Below are 20177 nucleotides of genomic sequence, written 5' to 3'. Positions count from 1 at the left end.
GTCCTAAGACACGAAACGATCGGTTTGTGTGAGAAACCGAACAGTATTTATATCATTTTTACCTCTAAAACACCACTATGTCCAACTGCATTCAGCACTCGTTGTGTGAGGTCTGATCGCTCTCTGACAGCGGCAGTGATGTCTTGCACTCATTGAAGTATAAGTGTGAGACATCACTGCCGCTGTCAGAGAGCGATCAGACCTCACCCAACGATTGCTATTGAGTCCAGGAAGTCAAGTTTTCAGATAACTTGTTTTACAGTAGTGTTGAGGCTGTCTCGGGTTACGGTTCCAGTTCTTAGCCTCGTTGTAGTACTTTCTTGTTTTTCTTTTTTCTGCATAAACTCAGCTTCAGAGAGTAAAAACAGAGTTCAACCGAAGTGGAATGCTACTTATTCCACCACCCAAACAATGGGTTTCTTGAAGACATTCTTGAAGGCATGGCTGAGAAGATCTTTTGGTATGCTGCATACCCCTCTGCAGTGAGTTGGACAGATTTTAATCACCTAAATGCTGAAATGTGAAAAAAAGTTTTGAAAAGTTGATATATGTGAAGTAAAATATTTGCTTTTCTTTTTTCCCTTTTCAATTACTTTAATTCATTGTATTTTTTATTGTAATATATAAAGGGTCCTGGTTATTCAATTGTTTCAACAAATATGAGAAATTAACAGATTCTGAAGGTCACTTTGAGAACGGTTATAGTAAAAAAGAGAGTATGTTTTAACAAATATTTAGGAAGAGAAGGGACCGTTTACATTTATGTTTTGTGTTATAGATCAGGAGAAAGCACATTGTTTACCGTACTATGCAATAATATGACAGTGTTACCTTGAAAATGTGATCTTTGATGTTAAAAATATGGTTTCTTGTTGATCCCTGTTAGTTGGGCACACTAAAAAGTCAAACATGAGTCATAACCACTGGAAGATTTAGTTTAGAGGGATTCATGAAACTGCAGAAAACATTTACTTTTATTTGTTAAGTACTGCATTACAGTATGTTGCTTTCATGCATTTTTTTGGTCAGATTGGATGTTACTTTCGACTCATGGACCAATTACTACAATAAATGTTTGAAAATGTAACATGTTTTGTCCATTTTATTTAATAGAATTAAGAAAATGTAAGGTGATTATATAAAGCAAGTAACAATAAGTTATTGGAAATGAGTAAAGTTTATGTATTATACAAGCTTAAATCAGTTTTCATAAAATGTATTTAATTCATTCACGTTAATTGAATATGAAAGGGTGAAGCTTAAACAAATATTAACTTTTGCATTGGATTTATGTGATTAAATTGGATGGAAAATTGACATCCAATTGAATTACATAAGTTTTAACTTTTGGGTTTAAATATTTTTTTGAGTGTGTATATGCTTTATATAAACAGATGATCGCTTTGTACGTGCGTCCGCTTTCTGTATTCTTCAAAAAGCTTATGCTGTATGTCCTACGCATTCCCTGTTGTACTTAGGGAATGAACACGGTGCCAGTTTAGTTTTTTTCCGTGAGTAGAGTAGGGAATGCGGAGGACATACAGCGTAAGCTTTTTTGAAGAATACGGAAAGCGGAAGCACGTACAAGGCGATTATCTGTTTATAAAGCATATATAGTTGTATTTTTTTTCAAAAAATGAGTGATGGTTTTTCTAGATAAGAACCTTATTTCTCGTCTAGTATTGTTTAAAGCTCTTTGAAACTGCACTGAATTCAGGTTCGATCCATAACTTAACGTTGGACTCAGCCAAATCAGGGATTGTTGTAAATCTGGTGGTGAATATTTCAGATATTTTCCAGTCTGGTTTTAAAATACTACACAGCACAGAAACCGTCCTTTTGAAACTCTTTAATGATATTTTAATTTCCACTAATGATGCATTCTTCTTCTGTTGGACATGCTACATGTGGTGTCCCTCAGGGCTCAACTTTGGCACCCTTACTATTTTCATTATACATGTTACCCATTGGCTCTATATTTAGGAGATTTGGGGTATCCTTTCATTGCTATGCCAATGATACACAACTTTACATACCATTTATGTGTGATGACAGGTCTGCCATAAATCAATGAATAGACTGTTTTCAAGATTTGAAAAAAAAACGTGGCTATCCAATCATTTTCTGCATCTGAACGAAGAATAAAAACACAAATTGTCCTGTTTGGGCCTACCGAAAAAACTGGTAACTTTGTACAGCACTTTGGTCAACCAAGGTCATTTTAAATGTGCTTTATAAATATAATAAACTTGGTGAGACTGAAAAATTCTGTGACTGAGCACTTAGAACCAGTGTATGAGTCGGAATTAGCAACTGTGTCGCTCCCAAGTCCCTAAGCCTCAGGATTGGTTTAAAGTCAAAATCCTCAGAGAGAGCTAATGTTTTTAGAGAGCATTGGTCTGAGTCCTGTCAGCGCCACAAAAAAACAAAAAAACAAATTGGCTTCAAGATTTTGTTTAAAGCTTGTAGAATAAAATAAATCATGGTATTCAAAAACAACAACTTAGAAGCGAAGCAGTAGGTTTAGAAGGGGGCAAGGCCAAAATAACATACAAAAAGTGATATGCCTGGATACTAAACTACCTGCCTCTAAACTACACAAAGAAAAGATAATTAGCAACAGAATTATACAGTAACTCCCTACCTGTCTCAAAACAGAAAGAAACAGACTTATACAATTAAAGCTGCAAGCAGCGATGAAAGGCCCCTCGCACCCGGGCTCACCCCCACCCGATGGCCTTAGGAAAACAGTGAGTGACATGCATGTAAGTGAATGAATACAGGAGAATTATGCCAAAGTCATTTCGAAATTCCACACTTCCTGCGGCCAACAGGTGGCGCTTTGACCGTAACTGAATATTGAAATGTTGATGTGTGACTGTTATCAAACATGTGAAGTTTGGGGCAGAGCAGACATTGTATGCCTGAGTTACTAAAACTTCCTGTTTCGTGGCGTTAATCGCATACATTAGCACTCAGCCAAGTGTTGCATAATTGAACGTGTTTCTAGCATGTTTGGTACTTCATGGCATATTGAAATGGGTTTCTGGGAGTGAATTAAAGCGTAAAGCATGCCATTTCTTGTTGCCATCAGGTGGTGCTATGACTAACTTAATATGCCAATATTAGTTATATTAGTTAGTCATAGATGTCTTCAGGTCAGGACTCTTATCACACATGTGAAGTTTGGAGCAGATCAGACATTATATGCATGAGTTACAACAGCTTCATCATTCATTGCGAAACATCAGACTTTGTCTCAAGTCTCTGACAAAACCTCAAGATCTTTGCAATTTAACATTGCTAAGGTCTTAAGATTAGACTGACCATATGATGTGCTTCTGGTTAAATCTCTATTAGAAGTTAATCACAGTGTAAAACATGTCATTTCCTGTGTCCCCCAGGTGACGCTATGACTGTCACTGAATATTACCATGTAGATGCCTTCAGGTCAGGACTCTAATAAAACATGTGAAGTTTGAGGCAGATCAGACATTGTATGCCCGAGTTACAGCAACTGCCTGTTTTATAGTGAAACACTGAACTTTAGCTGTGTTCACGCGGCCTCGTAATTCCTGTAGTTACAAGATTCTAGCTTGTAAAAAGCATTCATGTCCTTGTAGAGCTCGTAATTACAGCTTGTAAGCTGGGAGTTTTCTGAAAGCTCCCAGATTTACCACGAAGCCGGTATACCACCTGACCGCTGTAGATTTATTAGGCGTTGATAGTGGTGTCACAGAAACGCATAATTCCCAGTCAAAGAACGTGAACAGCTCTGAAAACAACGTCACGTGTTGTCATCTCAAGATTTCAGTAAAGGTGGTGTGAACGCAGCATTTGTCAGGCCGCCACGGTCACGCCCTTCAGGGAAAACTCTAAATCTTCACAATACAACATCACAGGATTAGACTGACCAAATATGATGCTGATCTAGGAGGAGTTCATTAAAGTACGATTTCTGGAAAGACTGCCAAGATTTTGCTGAGAAAATTCAAAATATCTCACTTCCTGTTGGGTTTTCTGATTTTGCACCCAGTGGCTTTTTTGTAGGTATTGGGCTGTTAGATCTGTCTACCAAATTTCATACCTGTACGTGAAACATAGTACGAAGGGCGCCTAATTGAAATTTTGTAGGTGGCGCTATCGAGCCATTTTGCCACACCTAAATCTGAAACCCATAACAGACATAAATTTTCACCACTTCTGACGCGTGTGCAAAGAGTTTTCGAGCATGTTAAGGCCTTCACAAATAAGATTCTTTTTGGAGAAGAAGAATAATTGGCTGAGCAATTTCAATTTCCCTAAAAATGGAATCATCTCCCTACAGTTTCCAGATAAACAAACAAATAAACAGCCATTAAGGTACCTAACAGGCCTGATGTTAGCAGCAGTAAAAAGGCAATAGTGTAAGTGTTACAGTGGAGACACACACAAGAATCAATAACATCACAAGAATCAGTTAAACAAAACAATTTATTTCCTTTTTTATGTACTTTCTTCTTATTGTATCTTACTATGTATATAAATCTTAAAGGGTTACAGTAGTTCATCCAAAAATGAAATTCCTGTCATTGAATTATAAGTTTGGGACGACATGAGGGTGTCTAGTACTTAAAGTCCGCGTGTACCCGAAGTTGCAAAGACTTTTCTCCAGTGTTGTGACGTATTTCCAAGTGAAACGGAATATTGAATAGAGGGCAGAGTTTTACTTTAGCGCTCCTCCTCTTCATTTCTTGCTCATAGCACACTAACGGTTGCAGAGGAGTGGTTTAAGCATTTTCAACCCAAGCCGTCAAACTGACGTCATGAGGGAAGGAACGCCATTCCAGACTGGAAGTAACTTTTCAGATTTTGATTAAGATTACCACGACAAACACAAATTTGTTTTTCAGTGTATTAACTTGTACATTAATTGTTCACCACAAGACTAGTAATATGCACTAACAAAGTAAACCGTGTCAATTTTCATTTAATGCCAACTTTAATGACAGATATGTAATTTTAGAATGAATTAACCCTTTAAGCACTAAAAATAGATGAAAAAAATTGTGAAAAAAAAAAAAAAAAAAAGTTAAAACAACCTTAAGCCCCGGGTATACTTCACTTTCCACGTACAGTCACGTCCTCGAAACTTTCAAAGTATAATACCCCATGGATGTGCACGGACGACCGCGTTCGACACATGCGCAGTACAGTTTTTTTCTATGCTCTACCAGACATCGGAGGGCAGCACTGAGTGTCATCAACGGGACATTCACTGAGCATGATCGGAGAAGGAAAGTAGTGCATCCTTTCCCATATTTTTACTTATCTCCCTCCATGAATTTGCCGCCCTAAACACGTCTTTGTACTCTTTCAAACATGAATTGTACAAATGTGGTTACTTTCTATCCTCTTCACTCAAGCGCTGGTCAAGTTCGCCGTCCATTGTCGTGTTTTTCTCTTTTTTCAAGCATGTTGTTTTTAAACCAGTCTTTTCACACTCTTCATCGACGGCTGAACACTGTGCTCAATACTGTGCATATTGCCACCTAGTGGACTCTTCTATACTGCTTCCGCACGGTCTCGAAATTTGGGCTGCACGTGGACGGGGTGTGTGGCCGGGCCATGAGCCCTCCGCATGACAAAGTCATAGTCACAGGCCGAAGTATACCCGGGGCTTTCATGTCCATCCCTACACAGCACAGGAGTTTTTCATGCTCTCATGTGTTTTCTGGTGCCTTTTAAAAAAGTCAACCCTTTTAAACCTCCTTCCACAAACAGGACAGATGTGAGGCTCCTCTTTTTTATGAACTTTCTGGTGACTCTTCAGTAATGATGGCAAAGCAAATGTCTTACTGCAGTGATCACAGTTAAATTCCTGTGGTTCAGAGTGAGAGTGAGAGTCCAGATGAGCTTTGAGACTTGTTTTCCATTTAAAACTCTTCCCACACGGATGACATGCGTAAGGCATCTCTTTAGTGTGAATTCTCATGTGATTAATAAATCCTGGTTTACGGGTGAAACTCTTTCCACACTGAGAGCAGCTGAAAGGCTTTATTCCAGCATGACTTAACATGTGCTTCTTCAGGCTTTCTTTAAATGCGTAAGAGTTTCCACACTGAGAGCAAGTGAAAGGCTTTTTCTTACCATGACTTAACATGTGATCCTTAAAGGATGCTTTACGTGTAAAAGTGTTTCCACATTGAGGGCAGCTGAAAGGCTTTTCTGAAGCATGAATTACCAAATGTTGCTTAAGTTGTTGTTTCTGTCTAAAACTCTTTCCACAATGGGAGCAGACGAAAGGCTTTATTCCAGCATGAATTAGCATGTGGCTGTTAAGGTTTCTTTTACGTCTGAAAGAGTTTCCACACTGAGAGCAGGCGAAAGGCTTTTCTGAAGTGTGAACACGCTCATGCTCATTAAGTTGTGCTTTATATATAAAACACTTTCCGCACTGGGAGCAGGTAAAAGGCTTGACTCCTGTGTGAATTATCATGTGATTCTTAAGGCCTCTTGTGTGTGTGTAAGTGTTTCCACACTGAGAGCAGGTGAAAGGCTTGACTCCTGTGTGAATTATCATGTGATTCTTAAGGCGTCTTTTGTGTCTGAAACTCTTTCCACACTGAGAGCAGGCGAAAGGCTTTTCTGAAGTGTGACTACGCTCATGCTCATTAAGATGTGATTTCTGTCTAAAACTCTTTCCACACTGAGAGCAGGTGAACGGCATTATTCCAGCATGAATTAACATGTGTTTCTTAAGGTTTCCTTTATGTTTGAAAGTTTTTTCACACTGAGAACAGGTGAAAGGCTTTTTGACTTCTGTGTTTTGAACGCTGCTTTGTGAGTAACTGTTTTCAGTTTTGTAGCAACAAACTAATTTCTCTCCAGCGGTGACATTATGAGCTTTCTGAATCTGATGTTCCTCCTCCACTTCATTCAGATCTCGTCTTTCTTCTTTGACTTTCATCAGACCTAAAATAAAATCAAAATCATTAGAAAAAAGTAAAACAACTGACAGAGCACCAAACAGGCAATATGCATTTAAGTATATATATAGGACGACAATGTCAGTCATTGGTATTTGCCACATTTTCTGATACCAGCTGGTGGCGCCATGACTATAAATACATTTTGGCATGTAGTCTTCTTCAGGTCAGGGCACTTATCAAACACATTGTATGCTTGAGTTAAAACAAAATCTTATTTCATTATGATAGTAACATGCTTTATCAGCATGATTTAGAATGTTTGTAGCATGTTTAGTACTTGATTGTGTGATTTTGCAGAGAAAATATCTGACTTCCTGTTGGTTTTCAGATATTCAACCAGAGAATTTTTTGTAGGTATTGGTCTGTTACATGCGTGCACCAAATGTCATACTTGTACGTGAAATGTAGTGCATAGGGCGCATAATTGAATTTTTTTAGGTGCTGCTATCGAGCCATTTTGCCACATCTAAATCTGAAACTCACATCAGACGTAAATGTTCACCACTTCTGATGTGTGTGCAAAGTTTTGTGAGTTTTCAAGCATGTTAAGGCCCTCAAAAATGTGATTATTTTGGAGAAGAATAACAGATGTAGCAATTACAATAGGGTTCTCTGGCCCTTATTAGGGTATGTTTAAACAACAACGACGCACTAAAAACAGATTAACGTGCTTCTTCAGGCTGTCTTTAAATGTCTATAAACATTAGATTAAATAAGTTAGGTTTAATGTATGAATTATCTTACTCAAATATTTCAGGTTAAGAGCAATAAAAATGTATGGGTACAAAATTAAAATCAGCCAGTTCTGCTTAAACTTTGAATTTCTTAACTTAAACATTTAGATGCAACTGATCACCTAAAATTTTTTGAGCTTTGCCAACTTGTTCGGTTTTACAGTAGTGATGAGCGCTTTCAAATTACTGCTTCACGAAGCTTCAAAACCTTTGGTTTCGAAAGTCTTTTGTTTCATATGTTTCAAGTGTGCATCAAATGTCCAAAGTCATGTGATTTCAGTAAATGAGGCTTCATTACGTCATAACTGTTTTGAAACTTCAGTGGTTTACCACTGGTGGGCGATGATCACTAAACCCATGAGTCATGCAGATTCACTGAGAACTATGTGAACTAAGTGTCTATGGGTTTTACCTGAGCTCTGATCAGTTTTATACATTTGTAGACATTTGAATTAGACATTATATAATTAAAATGTATAATAGTTGTTATCTATTATTGGCCTGTTTAGCTGAGCTATCCATGGGATAAAGAAAATAAGCCCTGAAAATAGATAAAAGAACACACATTATACAGACACTCTATATTTAATCTTATTAGTTAATTGCATTTTATAGATTTTACTTTCCATAAAACATTTACAATGGGTTTGTAAAAAGTGTTTTTTTTTTTTATTTATGTTTGGCCTAAGTTTTGCTGCACTTACACTATTCTGACCAGTAGGAGTCCCCATCACTAGTTTACAGTAGCTAGCTAAGCAAAAGGGAATAATGTTTGATGATATTGTCATCTGTATGTGAAACTTTTCATAAATCCATTTTTTTTTTTTTCAATTTACAGAATATCCTTGTTGTGTAAATGTACCCTTAATGTCAGCATGAAACAGAAGTTGCGATTGTCTTTTCTTCTCTACGGTGACGTCCATCCAAGTGAAACTGCATTTTAAATGAGAGATGGGACTTGATTTTGTCCTTCGGGAATCGCTGGAAGTAGGGCATTGCTAACAAAATGGAGGCAGATCTGAATTTTCATTTTCATAGGAATGAATTTAAAAACGCTCTGGTCGCTTGCTCTGCTCCGCTCAAGTGGACACACAGTCTTACTCTATCAAGTCACTCATGAAAAACATTTCTTTGCCAAATCCAAAAAGTAATGTTTTCACAACATCCTTTCCATGTTTGAGGGTGCTGTACACCCCAATGACTGACATCAATGGTGGTTAATGCATTGATCTCTATAAAGTGAAGCATCAGCTTACCCCAGAGGCAGCATTTACCCCTTAAATCACATGATCTGCTGGCAGTTCCAGATAGCTCTGCTCTCAAGTCATAGCATGTGACAGGAAGAGACGAGTCGTTTTGAGGGGGAGGGGGGATTAATGGTTTTGATTAAAGATTACGAGGGCATCTGAATTTTAAAAAACGAATGAAGTGCATGGATTTTTTTTTTATAATAAATACTACAATATTCCATTAAAAAATAAGAATTGTCAATTTTGATTTCATGGCGACTTTGTTTTGTGGAAAATATTTGTCTACATCTATTTCATAGCTCTTATGAATAACTATAGCCACTCAATCTGATGGGCTGTCTACAGGAAATCTGCAGGTATCAGCACTTTAAAATTTTAAAACCTTTTTTGAAAAAGGTATTAAAAAATGAAATTGTATTAAAAAGCAAGACCTGCATATTACTTCAGTCAAACAAAATTATGTCAACATGCCCGTCTTGAGTATCCTAGCAGACTTGAGACCCATGCGGATGGTAATTGTTTCTCATGTGGACGTACGTAAAAATCACTTTGCATAGCACCTCAGTGATTTATTTACAATAGAGTTTTGTGAACCTATGAACCCGGAAATGTGCTGATCATGTGGTCTGTCGAATGAGTGTCTGCTGTAAATAATATATATATATATATATATATATATAAAATTTTATCACAGTAAAAATAATATCCTAATTATTATTTATTAATTTAAATCTCATGTTTAAAAATAAGAATACTATTGCTATTTCATGCATTCTGACTAATTTACACTGTTAAAGAGTTGCATTCTCATGCTAAATATGGCCAAAGTTTCAAAACACGACTTGGACGTATGACAGAGTATTTCTATGCCAAATACACTATTTTTTTTTTATTTTTTTTTTTTGAGTGTATCCTGTATGACGACAAAAGAGAGGCACTTCTTCCTAGTAAGCTGCACACACACATCACCCAGAGCAAGAGCATGGCCAACAATGCGCTTCGTTCGGGATACGGAAGCCGAGAGATTTTTCAACAATGTCTGTGTCCCAATTCAGGGGCTGCACCCTTTAAAGGCTGCATACATCATCGAAACAATTATATAAGTATTTTACACCTCACAATGAATATCAGTCAATTTTATTACGGCTACTTTTCTTCAATAAGACATCCTTGATGACGTATGCAGCCTTCAAATGCGACCTCCGAAGGTTGCAGCCTCCGAAATGAGATGCAGCTCCTGTCACCAAAAGAGTGTGTTTTTAGTTGTGAGCGAAAGATTACCTTTTTCAGCTTCACAAAGAACCAAGCGTTAAGGGAACAGTGGATGAAGTTTGCTTTTCTAGGGCAGCAACGGAGTTGTGCATGTATGTTTTTTTGTTTCCCGGGATTTTGGTGATGAATACTTTGTAAGCATGTCCCAGTTCGTCGCTGGACTTGCAGATCGCGGGTGGGGAGTAAAACTCCATCCAATGTCTGTGTTTTGTTGGCAATCGGCGCGCAAGTGCATATCATGTAAACAACACAAACGTTTTTGTTCCCTTTTTATTTATAACGACAGCTAGCATGCGATCTCTGTGCAAAAGCTGCGTGCGCTCATGACTCTTTAGCTCCGCCCACGGCACTGATGGCAGACACGCCTTCAGGAGCTCGGCTTTTTCCGGAAAGACTCAGTTTAGCATATCTATCTTACATAAATATGATAAAACTAAAAACTTTTCGGAGATTTGAAGGATGCATTGTTACTCTAGATGTCCTCGACATTAATACGACATTGCCAGAAACTGTGTGTGATCCCCCATTATTCTGCTGCCATAATGTTTCATTTCAAATATTTACATACTTTTCTTCTCTTTCTCATTTGAGTAGTGATTAAACATTGCTCTTTCATTGCACAGCAATACGGTGCTCGGCAATGGTCAAAAAGGATTTAATCAGTGAATTTTAAGGCGAGCTCTTCTTCAAATCTCAGACTCAGTATCAGTGTAATAAACTTGTGCATTGTCTAAAATTTACATCAGCCCAATATTCTTGCTGTCTGTTATAAATGTTAATTACTCAACAAGAGAAAAAAAAAAACAAACAAAAAAAACCTCACTCTTAAGTGAATAGCTTTTGAAACATTTATAAGGATCAATCATTGTTATATTCAAACATCAATTTATTCAATGCTGTACCTGAAAACTAATGTTAGACCTACCTGAAAAGCACTGTTTATAATTTTTTTTACCTATTTTATATATTTGTGCTGTTGATTGTAGTTATTTGCTCTACTTTTTATTTTTATGTGACAGTAGTCCTTTTAACCAAAACGTGAGCAATTTGAACCGTTTTACACATACAAATGGCTATAGACATATTTGGGAGGTCATAGCAAATACAATTTTTGCATTACTATTTGCTTCAACTGTGCAAGAAAAAAAATCCACTATGCATTCCATGAGAGGAAAAAAATCAGATATCAAATTTTATCACCGCTCTCTCAACAGCTGTATTAGAAACGTGTATACATTTTAATCACAGTTCTTATGTTTACATAACGGATCCGCGGACAACCTGTCTAAAGCTTTGTTAGCTTCATGTACCAGTCATTAAAAATTAGTCTAGAATAGACACCAACCTGCTTGTTTCTCGTGTTTTATTTTGCAGGGTTCTGGTTCCTCCTCACTCTCCTCTTTAACAAACACCATCTTCACGATTCAGTTGCTGCACCTCCAAATATTCCTGCTCGTCTGAAAACTTCTAAGGTTAGTCACGTCCATGAAAATGAGAATATTGCAGAAATTCGCTGTCCCGATTTACAAATGGTATTTTTCTAGACTAATCGTACAATAATGACTGTTTCGAGCTAGTGGCACGACATAAAGCAGAGAAGCCAAAGCCACTGGAAAGCACGCCTGCAACCCCCTAAAAAGCGTAAAGGCTAAAGCTAACGCTCCGCCCCCCGCAGTACACGAGGAGACCAGAGGCTGTTTTTTGAATGGATATAGATGGATGAGAGGCTTCACTATGCTGATTAAACAGCTTTTGTGGGGAATTAGCTAATCATTTAATTAATTAACAGCCTGTTTGCTAATCTTCAGCATGTTTTACACTAAACAATACTTTCTTTGGGAACTATATGTATATATGTAGATATCAAGAGAAGGGAGACTAGGGAATGTTGCGACTGATGTCACTGCCATTACACGATAGGCTGAAAGGGGACACACGTGATTAAGTTAGCCGTTACGTTTTCTCCAATGTTAAGAGATAGCCTACAGACCCTCTCATCTCCCTATTATATACAATAGCCTTGTCCAAAATACCCACACTAGCGGTCTTGGCCACTTGAGAGCAAGACTGTCCCATGTCTTAAAAATGCCCAAGTGCAGTGCCCTTTATGCACCCACACTGTACTACTTCTGAGCGGTATTAAGCGGATCCCGTCATGCATTATGTTTGGGAACTCACATGCCCTGAAATCGCGCAATGTCAGGGAAAAGACAATTAATTGTATATTACATATAATGTGGTAGTTAAATATAAAATATTGCACATTTTATTAAATAAAGATGAGGCTATGTGTAACTGCTTTTTATCACTTAAAGCACCACAATTTTAAAACTCTCTTCTGTTAGTTAGCGACTACTGAACAGACATTTAGAACTGTATTTTAAAAAGCAAAGTACTGAAAATAATAATTAAAAAAAAAAAAAAACTAAACGCTTGCATTTTTTTGTAAGTGTCCCATCGGGCAATCAAAAGTTCTAGACACACTTGCAGTCTTCACACCTACATAAACACGAGTCAAATACAGGAAATATGTCATGTAAGTAGACAAGTGGTCAAGTACAAAGACCGCAAGTGTGGGTATTTGGACAAGGCTTTGGACAAGGCAAATCTCTGTAGAAAACTGAAAACTAATCTTCTTCCTCTGAGGTTTAATGGTGGTTGGCAAACAAACATTATGTGACTTACCGCCACCTACTGGATGGGAATGCAGTGGGTGCACATTGCATTTTTCCATTAAAGATGCAGTCTGTAACGTTTTTGGTTGAAATTATCCAAAATCAATTTGAGCAAGTACATAACCTACGGAGCCCTGCACATGACATGCAAGAAAAAAAATTAAATAGTGTGCACGATTTACTAATTTGTTCCCTCAATTTACTAATTTGTTCCCTCAATTTACTCATATCGTTCCCTTGATTTACTAAATAGTGTGCATAATTTACTATTTCATTCCCTCGATTTATAAATCACGTGCATGATTTATAAATCGAGGGAATGGAATAGTAAATCATGCGCACGTTTTAGTAAATCGAGGGAACGAAATAGTAAGTCATGTGCACGTTTTAGTAAATTGAGGGAATTAATTAGTAAATCATGCGCACGATATAGCCTACTATTGTTTTCCCTACATGTCATGTCCAGGGCTCTGTAATAACCAACTGTAACACAGTTTGTATGTACGGGAAGGAGGAGGCGGGAACCTGGGAACGTTAAACACACTTTAATTCAAAATAAACAAAGAACATCACCATTTTTTTCACCATTTGTGGATAATGGCTCTCACTGTGGTTTGCTGGAGTCCCAAAGCTTTAGAAATGGCTTTATAACCTTTTCCAGAAATATAGATCTCTGAATTACTTTCTTTCTCATTTGTTCCTGAATGTCTTTGGATCTCAACATGATGTGTAGCTTTTGAGGATCTTTTGGTCTACTTCACTTTGTCAGGCAGGTCCTATTTAAGTGATTTCTTGATTGCGAACAGGTGTGGCAGTAATCAGGCCTGGCTGTGGCTAGACAAACTGAACTCAGGTGTGATAAACCACAGTTAAAGGTACAATATGTAATAATTTTGGCCACTAGAGGTCACTAGAAGCCTATTCAAAACAAAGGCGTAGCTTGACGACACCAAGTTTGAGAGAGGAATCTTGGGACATGTGGTCTCCATCTCAACGGATGGTGCAAAAGAATAGGTATAGGACTCGGGAACAAATCATGTTCATGGATGCGATTATTAACGTTACTGTAGTATCAAGCAGAGCAGGACTGAGTGTTGTGGAGCTGAACGAGGAGCTGGAGTGATTGAGCAACACATGCCTCACGAGCAGCGGGACTTTTATTATGACACAATCGCCGGCGCTGCTTCCTCTTTTCCGGTCATGAGTATGAGTAAAGATATGATACCTCTTTGGTATGAGGTAACGCAGCTCTGTTTATTATTAGATACATTTGAGCGTGTTAAAAATAAAGCTGCATCTGATTATGCTATGTTAACTACTTGACAAAATAGTGTTTTTCTCTGAGGCATGGTAAAGCATGGTACTTGCAAAAAATCAAGAACATTTATTTAAACAAGAAGTCTAAACTTGTTGAGCTATATAACAATAATTAGTTTTCTGTCTATAAATATATCAAAACAGTTGTTCCCTTGTGTATTAAAACATGTAAATATTAAAGCGTCTTTGGTGTTTCCATGTTTCTACAAAATAAAACAGCAAACCGAGGGTAACGCGGGTATGACACAATTGACAGGTGACTCCTCACACGTCCTGGAGTCTTGGATAAAATTGCAATTTTCTCATGATTTACAAATAATTGGAAACATTTGGGATATTGTTAGTACTCCAGAGAACAAAATATATAACACTGGCCTAGTAGTTTTTGGATATTTTACAGCAAAAATAAAACTTAAAGGTGCATTATGTAGTAACAGTGGGGGGCAAGCACTTTTTCACACAGGGCCATGTGGATTTGGATTTTGTTTTCCCTTCATAATAAAAACTGCATGTTGTGTTTACTTGTGTTATATGTGATTAATATTTAAATTTGTTTGATGATCTGAAACATTAAAGTTTGACAAACATGCAAAAAAATAAAATCAGGAAGGGGGTAAGCACTTTTTCACACCACTGTACACATCGAGTTACCTAGGTGTTTTCGGCACTATGTAAAGGTGCATTTACGCCATATCGTAATTACTGTAACTACGTGATCCCAATTTCTATGATTCTCTTGAAAAGTGATTCATGGACGTCTTCAAGATAAAACATGACATAAACTCATCAGATTGCCCACCCCTACAATCAACCGACAAAATGTCCTGTCACTCATCATGGCTGTTAGGAAACTAAGTGGTTTCTCAAATAAGTGGTTTCTCCTCTGCATGGATCTTCATGTGAAGCTTCAATTTACTTTTATAAGAGAAACTCTTTCCACACTGATCACACGTGTGCGGCTTCTCTCTGATGTGGATCATCTCATGTGTTTTCAGATGTGATGAACAACTGAATCTCTTGTCACAGTGTGAACACTTGTAAGGTTTTTCTCCAGTGTGAATTCTCTGGTGTAATTTTAAATGTTTCGCTGAAATAAAAGTCTTCTCACACTCAAAGCACATATACGCTTTTACACCAGTGTGTATTTTCTCATGTGTTTGTAAACTTTGCAGCAGTGAAAAACTCTTTCCACACACAGAACATGAATGTGGTTTCTCCTTCGTATGAACTGTCAGATGTTTCTTCAGGTTTGATGACCCAATAAATGTTTTGCCGCAGTGATCACATGTGAATGGCTTCTCTCCGGTGTGGATCCTCATGTGAGCATTAAGATTTTGTCTGTGTGTGAATCTCTTTTCACACTGAACACACATGTATGGCTTCTCTCCAGTATGAACTCTCATGTGAAGCTCAAGACTTGGTTTATCTTTGAAGCTTGTCCCGCACTGATCACATGTGAACGGCTTCTCTCCAGTGTGGATTCTCATGTGAAGCTTAAGATTTTGTTTGTTTGCGAATCTCTTTTCACACTGTTCACACATGAAAGGCTTTTCTCCAGTGTGGATTCTCATGTGCCTCTTCAGGCATCCTGAATCCTTGAAACTCTTTCCACATATATCGCATGCATACGGCTTCTCTCCAGTGTGGATTCTCATGTGACTCTTAAGGTATCCTGAATCCGTGAAACTCATCCCACATTTATCACATACGTACGGCTTCTCTCCAGTGTGGATTTTCATGTGTCTTTTATGTTTTGAAGAATCCATGAAACTCTTCCCGCATTGATCACATGTAAACGGTCTCACTCCAGTATGAACTTTAAGGTGACGATCAAGACTTTCTTTGTATGTGAATCTCTTTTCACACTGATCACACATGAACGGCTTCTCTCCGGTGTGGATTCTCATGTGATTTTTAAGGTGTGTTGAACAAGTGAATCTCCTCCCACATTGATCACATACATGCGGCTTCTCTCCAGTGTGGATCCTCCTGTGAATCTTAAGGTGAATTTTTTGTGTGAAACTCTTCCCGCACTGATCACATGTGAACAGCTTCTCTCCAGTATGAACTGTCAAGTGAGTCTTAAGACTTTGTTTGTATGGGAAACTCTTCCCACATTGATCACATGTGAACGGCTTCTCTCCAGTGTGGATCTTCATGTGTTTCTTAAGATGTATTTTTAGTGCAAAGCTTGTCCCACATTGATCACATGTGAATGGTTTCTCTCCTGTGTGAAACCTCATGTGTTGATTAAGATTTGATTTTTGTGTGAAACACTTTCCACACTGATCACATGTGAATGGTTTCTCTCCAGTGTGGATCCTCATGTGCTCATCAAGATGTTTGGTTGATATACTCTTTCCACACTGAGTGCAGGTTGTGTATTTCTTTGCTCTTTTTTTCTTTAAAACTTTCTTTTTAGTCTTTGAGCGACTGAAATGTTTTTCTCCAGGTTTGTCATGATGTTCCTCATCCACTTCACTCAGTTCTTCACTCTCCTCGCTCTCTTCCATCAGGTCTGCAAATGAAGGAAAATAATTTCATTTTCAGTACATCAAAATAATTCAAAGAGAGAAATATGAAGTGAGCCCTGATGTAATAGCAGAAAGTAGGCAACTTCTATTAAATACAACATTATAATTTTGATAAAATAAGTATGTCCCTGAAACATTCCATAAATGAGGTACATTGATCTTGTTCCAGAATTTTTTTAATTAATCACAACTAACATTTCCTTTTCTTCCAGGTTTAACATTCACATGCTTTTGAAAACTAAATATCCCCAACACTTGGGCCAAAGTGTGTCTGAATCATGTCTGAACATGACATGAGATATGAGAGATCACTCTCTTTTCGATTGGATGGTTGAATTTTATATATAGTACGGGCAATAACGGTGTGGTTCTTGAAGTAAATAAACTTATATTTTCGCTATTAGTAAAGACACTGCTACCATTAGAGATGCATATTTTCACACACACAAGAGTGTTTTAAGGACAAAAACCTGACAAATGTCTTGAAATACAACATCGGAACAGTGGCTGCATTCGAAAACCTACGTAGCTGTCTTTCTGCCTCGCTGTCTTATAAGAGAATGACTTGTACGGCAGCGTTTGTACATGAAGGCACCTCACAAAATTGATTTCGGACAGACTTCTGAGGTAGCGTAATAGTTTAATGATCTACAGCAATATAGCGTGGGCTTTGGTGAGAACTAAACAAATATTTCATTATTACAGTAGTAATTTCTCGATAGAAATTATATCAAAATTGAAATATGTTGGTCAAAATCTTACATTTATACACAAACTGAGCAGCAAATGCAACTTTTGGACGCCATCTTTATTTTTCTAGCTCAACTGTCACAGAATGGAAAGCACAGGATTGTGGGATATCAAAGGCAGCTAAGGATACATCTATGCTTCCTTCAAAAATGGATTCAGACGTGCCTTGATGCCTTCCTACCTTGAAATGTGTCCTCAGAAGGCAGCATTTTACAGTTTTCGGACACAGCCGTGTCTTGAGGTGTGGTAACCGTACTATAAGTGGAATAATTAACTCCAGGCCATTGAATTCTTAGAAAATAATGCACATCAGAGGTGTAACCCCCCTGCATTACCACCTTGGGAGTGCATTATTTGCTAAGAATTCAACGGCATGTCATCAATTATTCCTTACTGCATAAACAGCTGGAAAGATAATACCTATATAGCAATAATAAACAGTATGTGTTTTTTTTATTTCTGTAGTAAAGACAGCAGAACCAGTAATGTTAGTAATTCATAATTTAGCTCTGGGGCCCATTTAATACCGGGTTTCGGTACCCATTCAAGGCTCGCAAAATTTCAAAATCCTTGGTAGCCCTTTAGGCAGGTACTCTTTAGATTTTGGTAGCCCGAAAAGTACTTAACTAGCCAATATAAATAAAAATCAAATTTATGATGTAGAAAATTGGACAAGAGTCAAAATATCAATCAAAAACAAAAACATAAATATGCATTTGCTCCTAACTGAACTAAAATTTCTATGAATTTCCATCCTGACCTTTTTTTTGGCTTAGTAGAACTGAAATACAGGTGTGAATCCATGCACCTCTAAACGTTTTCATGCACACACACGTGTCATCGATTTTTGCAATTTTCTCCACTGCGCATGCAAAAAAAAAAAAAAAAAAAAAGTGAAAGTGAAAGTGAAAGCGACACACTTATGGGGGGTGGCAGCACAAACTATCTTTCCCAAACATCAGAAGAAGAAACACTAGAGATGTGCAGATCTGCTCTAACATCATCTTAATCTAATGTTAAAAATCAATCACCCACCCAACCCTATTATTTTTTTACCGGTATGACAGTATATCACGGTAACACGTACGAAAAAAATAATAAAACGCAGAATCTCACCATAGACAACTTTCCACTTCACTATTGTGGACGCAAAGTACCTGCAAAAGGAGGAAATGCATCGAACATGTTCACCTATGTTCGAGAAAACATTGTGCAGATGCAAGTATGTTTCATTTAATACAACTTAAGTCGTATGATGTGCGTGATGGAGAGGGAATCCTGGAATCCAATCATAAAAATGGAATGTACAGTATAACGCAGCAATGTAAATAAAATTTAAATGTATATGCTTTTTAAACACAAATGATTGCCATGCAAATGCTTCTGTATTCCGTATTCTTCCAAAAGCTTACTCTGTATGTCCTACGCCTTCCCTATTCAACTTGCGGAACAAACGCAGTTTCAGTTCCATTTTTTCCGTAAGTAGAATAGGGAAGGTGTAGGACATACAGCGTAAGCTATTTGAAGAATACGAAAGTGCGGCTTTGGCAGAACCATTTGTAAGGCAATCATTTGTTTATAAAAAGCATATACATTTACATTTTTTTCCAAAATGACCTATCGTTTCGCTAGATAAGGGGATGGGGGTGAATAAATTATCAGGAAATTTTATTTGAAAGTGAACTAATCCTTTAATATTGATGATCCTCAGACAATCAACACTCATTCAACAAGACATTCAGATCATCTCACTTTATTTTGAGTGTTTGCTGTTAGAAACTGATTATTAATCAGGATACTAAAAGCCTATAAAAGTGCTTTATTAAAAGATAATACTGTAATTTCTCACATTATGACTTTAAAGCAACAATAACACAAAACACTAATAACACTCAGAGACTTCCCTACATAACCATATATCCTAATTAATGTAAATATAGTTCTTACTAATAACTACATTCAATGTAATAAGGTAATTAGATCATTAACATGTTAGTTTTGTACAGAAACCTACACTGATCATACAACTTTAAAAATAAAACACCACCACAAAGCAATAATGTTTCCAGTGTCAAACTATATATTGATCTATAGATTTAAATAAATGTCTCACCTGGCTCATTATAAGCTCAGTGTAAAGTGTTTAGCAGTATCTGTTCCAGTACATTTGACCAATGTAAAGTAACTAAGACGTTTAATCTGTCAGAGGAGCAGAAATTAAATGGCAGCAGCAACACTAGACCGATTCCCATCAATTCCCCTCACAGATCTTTTTTTTTTTTTTTTTGACTTGACTTGACTTTCAGGAAACGTTCTCACCCAAACATCGAAAAAAAAAAAATCACACAAAAGCAGACAAAATCGCGCAGGTCTGAATGCGTATTTCCTCACATGTTCACTGCTGCACTAAATGTTTGTTTCAGTAGGAAGACCCCAGAAAAGACGCTCAAGAGGCGCTGTGCTCGATGAAAACAACAACACAGAAATGAGACTGTGAAATGTCGCTTAAACAAACTGTATAAAGTGTGTTTGATATTTGTGTAAATATGCGAAAAACCGTAAACTGCTCACCTCAGAAGACTTGTCGGTCGACGCTGGCTTATAACGGAACGCAAACGGGGCGCTTCAGCTCAGAGTAATGGGCGTGTCAAATGTTTGTTTTAGGTTTCTCATT

General features: G+C 37.4%; 2 protein-coding genes across 4 annotated transcripts in view; both read right to left on the bottom strand.

Annotated features, from left to right (window-relative positions):
* Positions 1 to 4498: 4498 nt before the first annotated feature.
* Positions 4499 to 11862, bottom strand: LOC137017100 (gastrula zinc finger protein XlCGF57.1-like). The gene is made up of 2 exons (XM_067381058.1): positions 11573 to 11862; positions 4499 to 6954 (listed from the first exon to the last, which is right to left on the bottom strand). Exons 1-2 carry the CDS (start codon positions 11640 to 11642, stop codon positions 5675 to 5677), a joined length of 1350 nt encoding a protein of 449 aa, XP_067237159.1. The 5' UTR covers positions 11643 to 11862; the 3' UTR covers positions 4499 to 5674.
* A 1658-nt stretch (positions 11863 to 13520) lies between these two features.
* Positions 13521 to 20177, bottom strand: part of LOC137017094 (zinc finger protein 658B-like) — a 28533-nt gene continuing 21876 nt past the window's right edge. The window contains exons 1-2 of one of the 3 annotated variants that reach the window (XM_067381049.1): positions 20075 to 20111; positions 13521 to 16737 (exon numbers count right to left, since the gene is read on the bottom strand). In XM_067381049.1, the coding sequence (XP_067237150.1) occupies positions 15083 to 16732 (1650 nt within the window). In that variant the 5' untranslated portion in view covers positions 16733 to 16737; positions 20075 to 20111 and the 3' untranslated portion in view covers positions 13521 to 15082. Of the gene's footprint in view, positions 16738 to 19822; positions 19958 to 20074; positions 20112 to 20177 lie in introns of those variants that run through there. The other 2 variants (XM_067381050.1, XM_067381051.1) reach the window with 2 other exon arrangements.

This window comes from Chanodichthys erythropterus, chromosome 3, assembly GCF_024489055.1.
Source record: "Chanodichthys erythropterus isolate Z2021 chromosome 3, ASM2448905v1, whole genome shotgun sequence".
NCBI lineage: Eukaryota > Metazoa > Chordata > Actinopteri > Cypriniformes > Xenocyprididae > Chanodichthys > Chanodichthys erythropterus.
The sequence above is the reverse complement of the archived record's forward strand: the minus strand, read 5'-3'. Positions and strand labels throughout refer to the sequence as shown.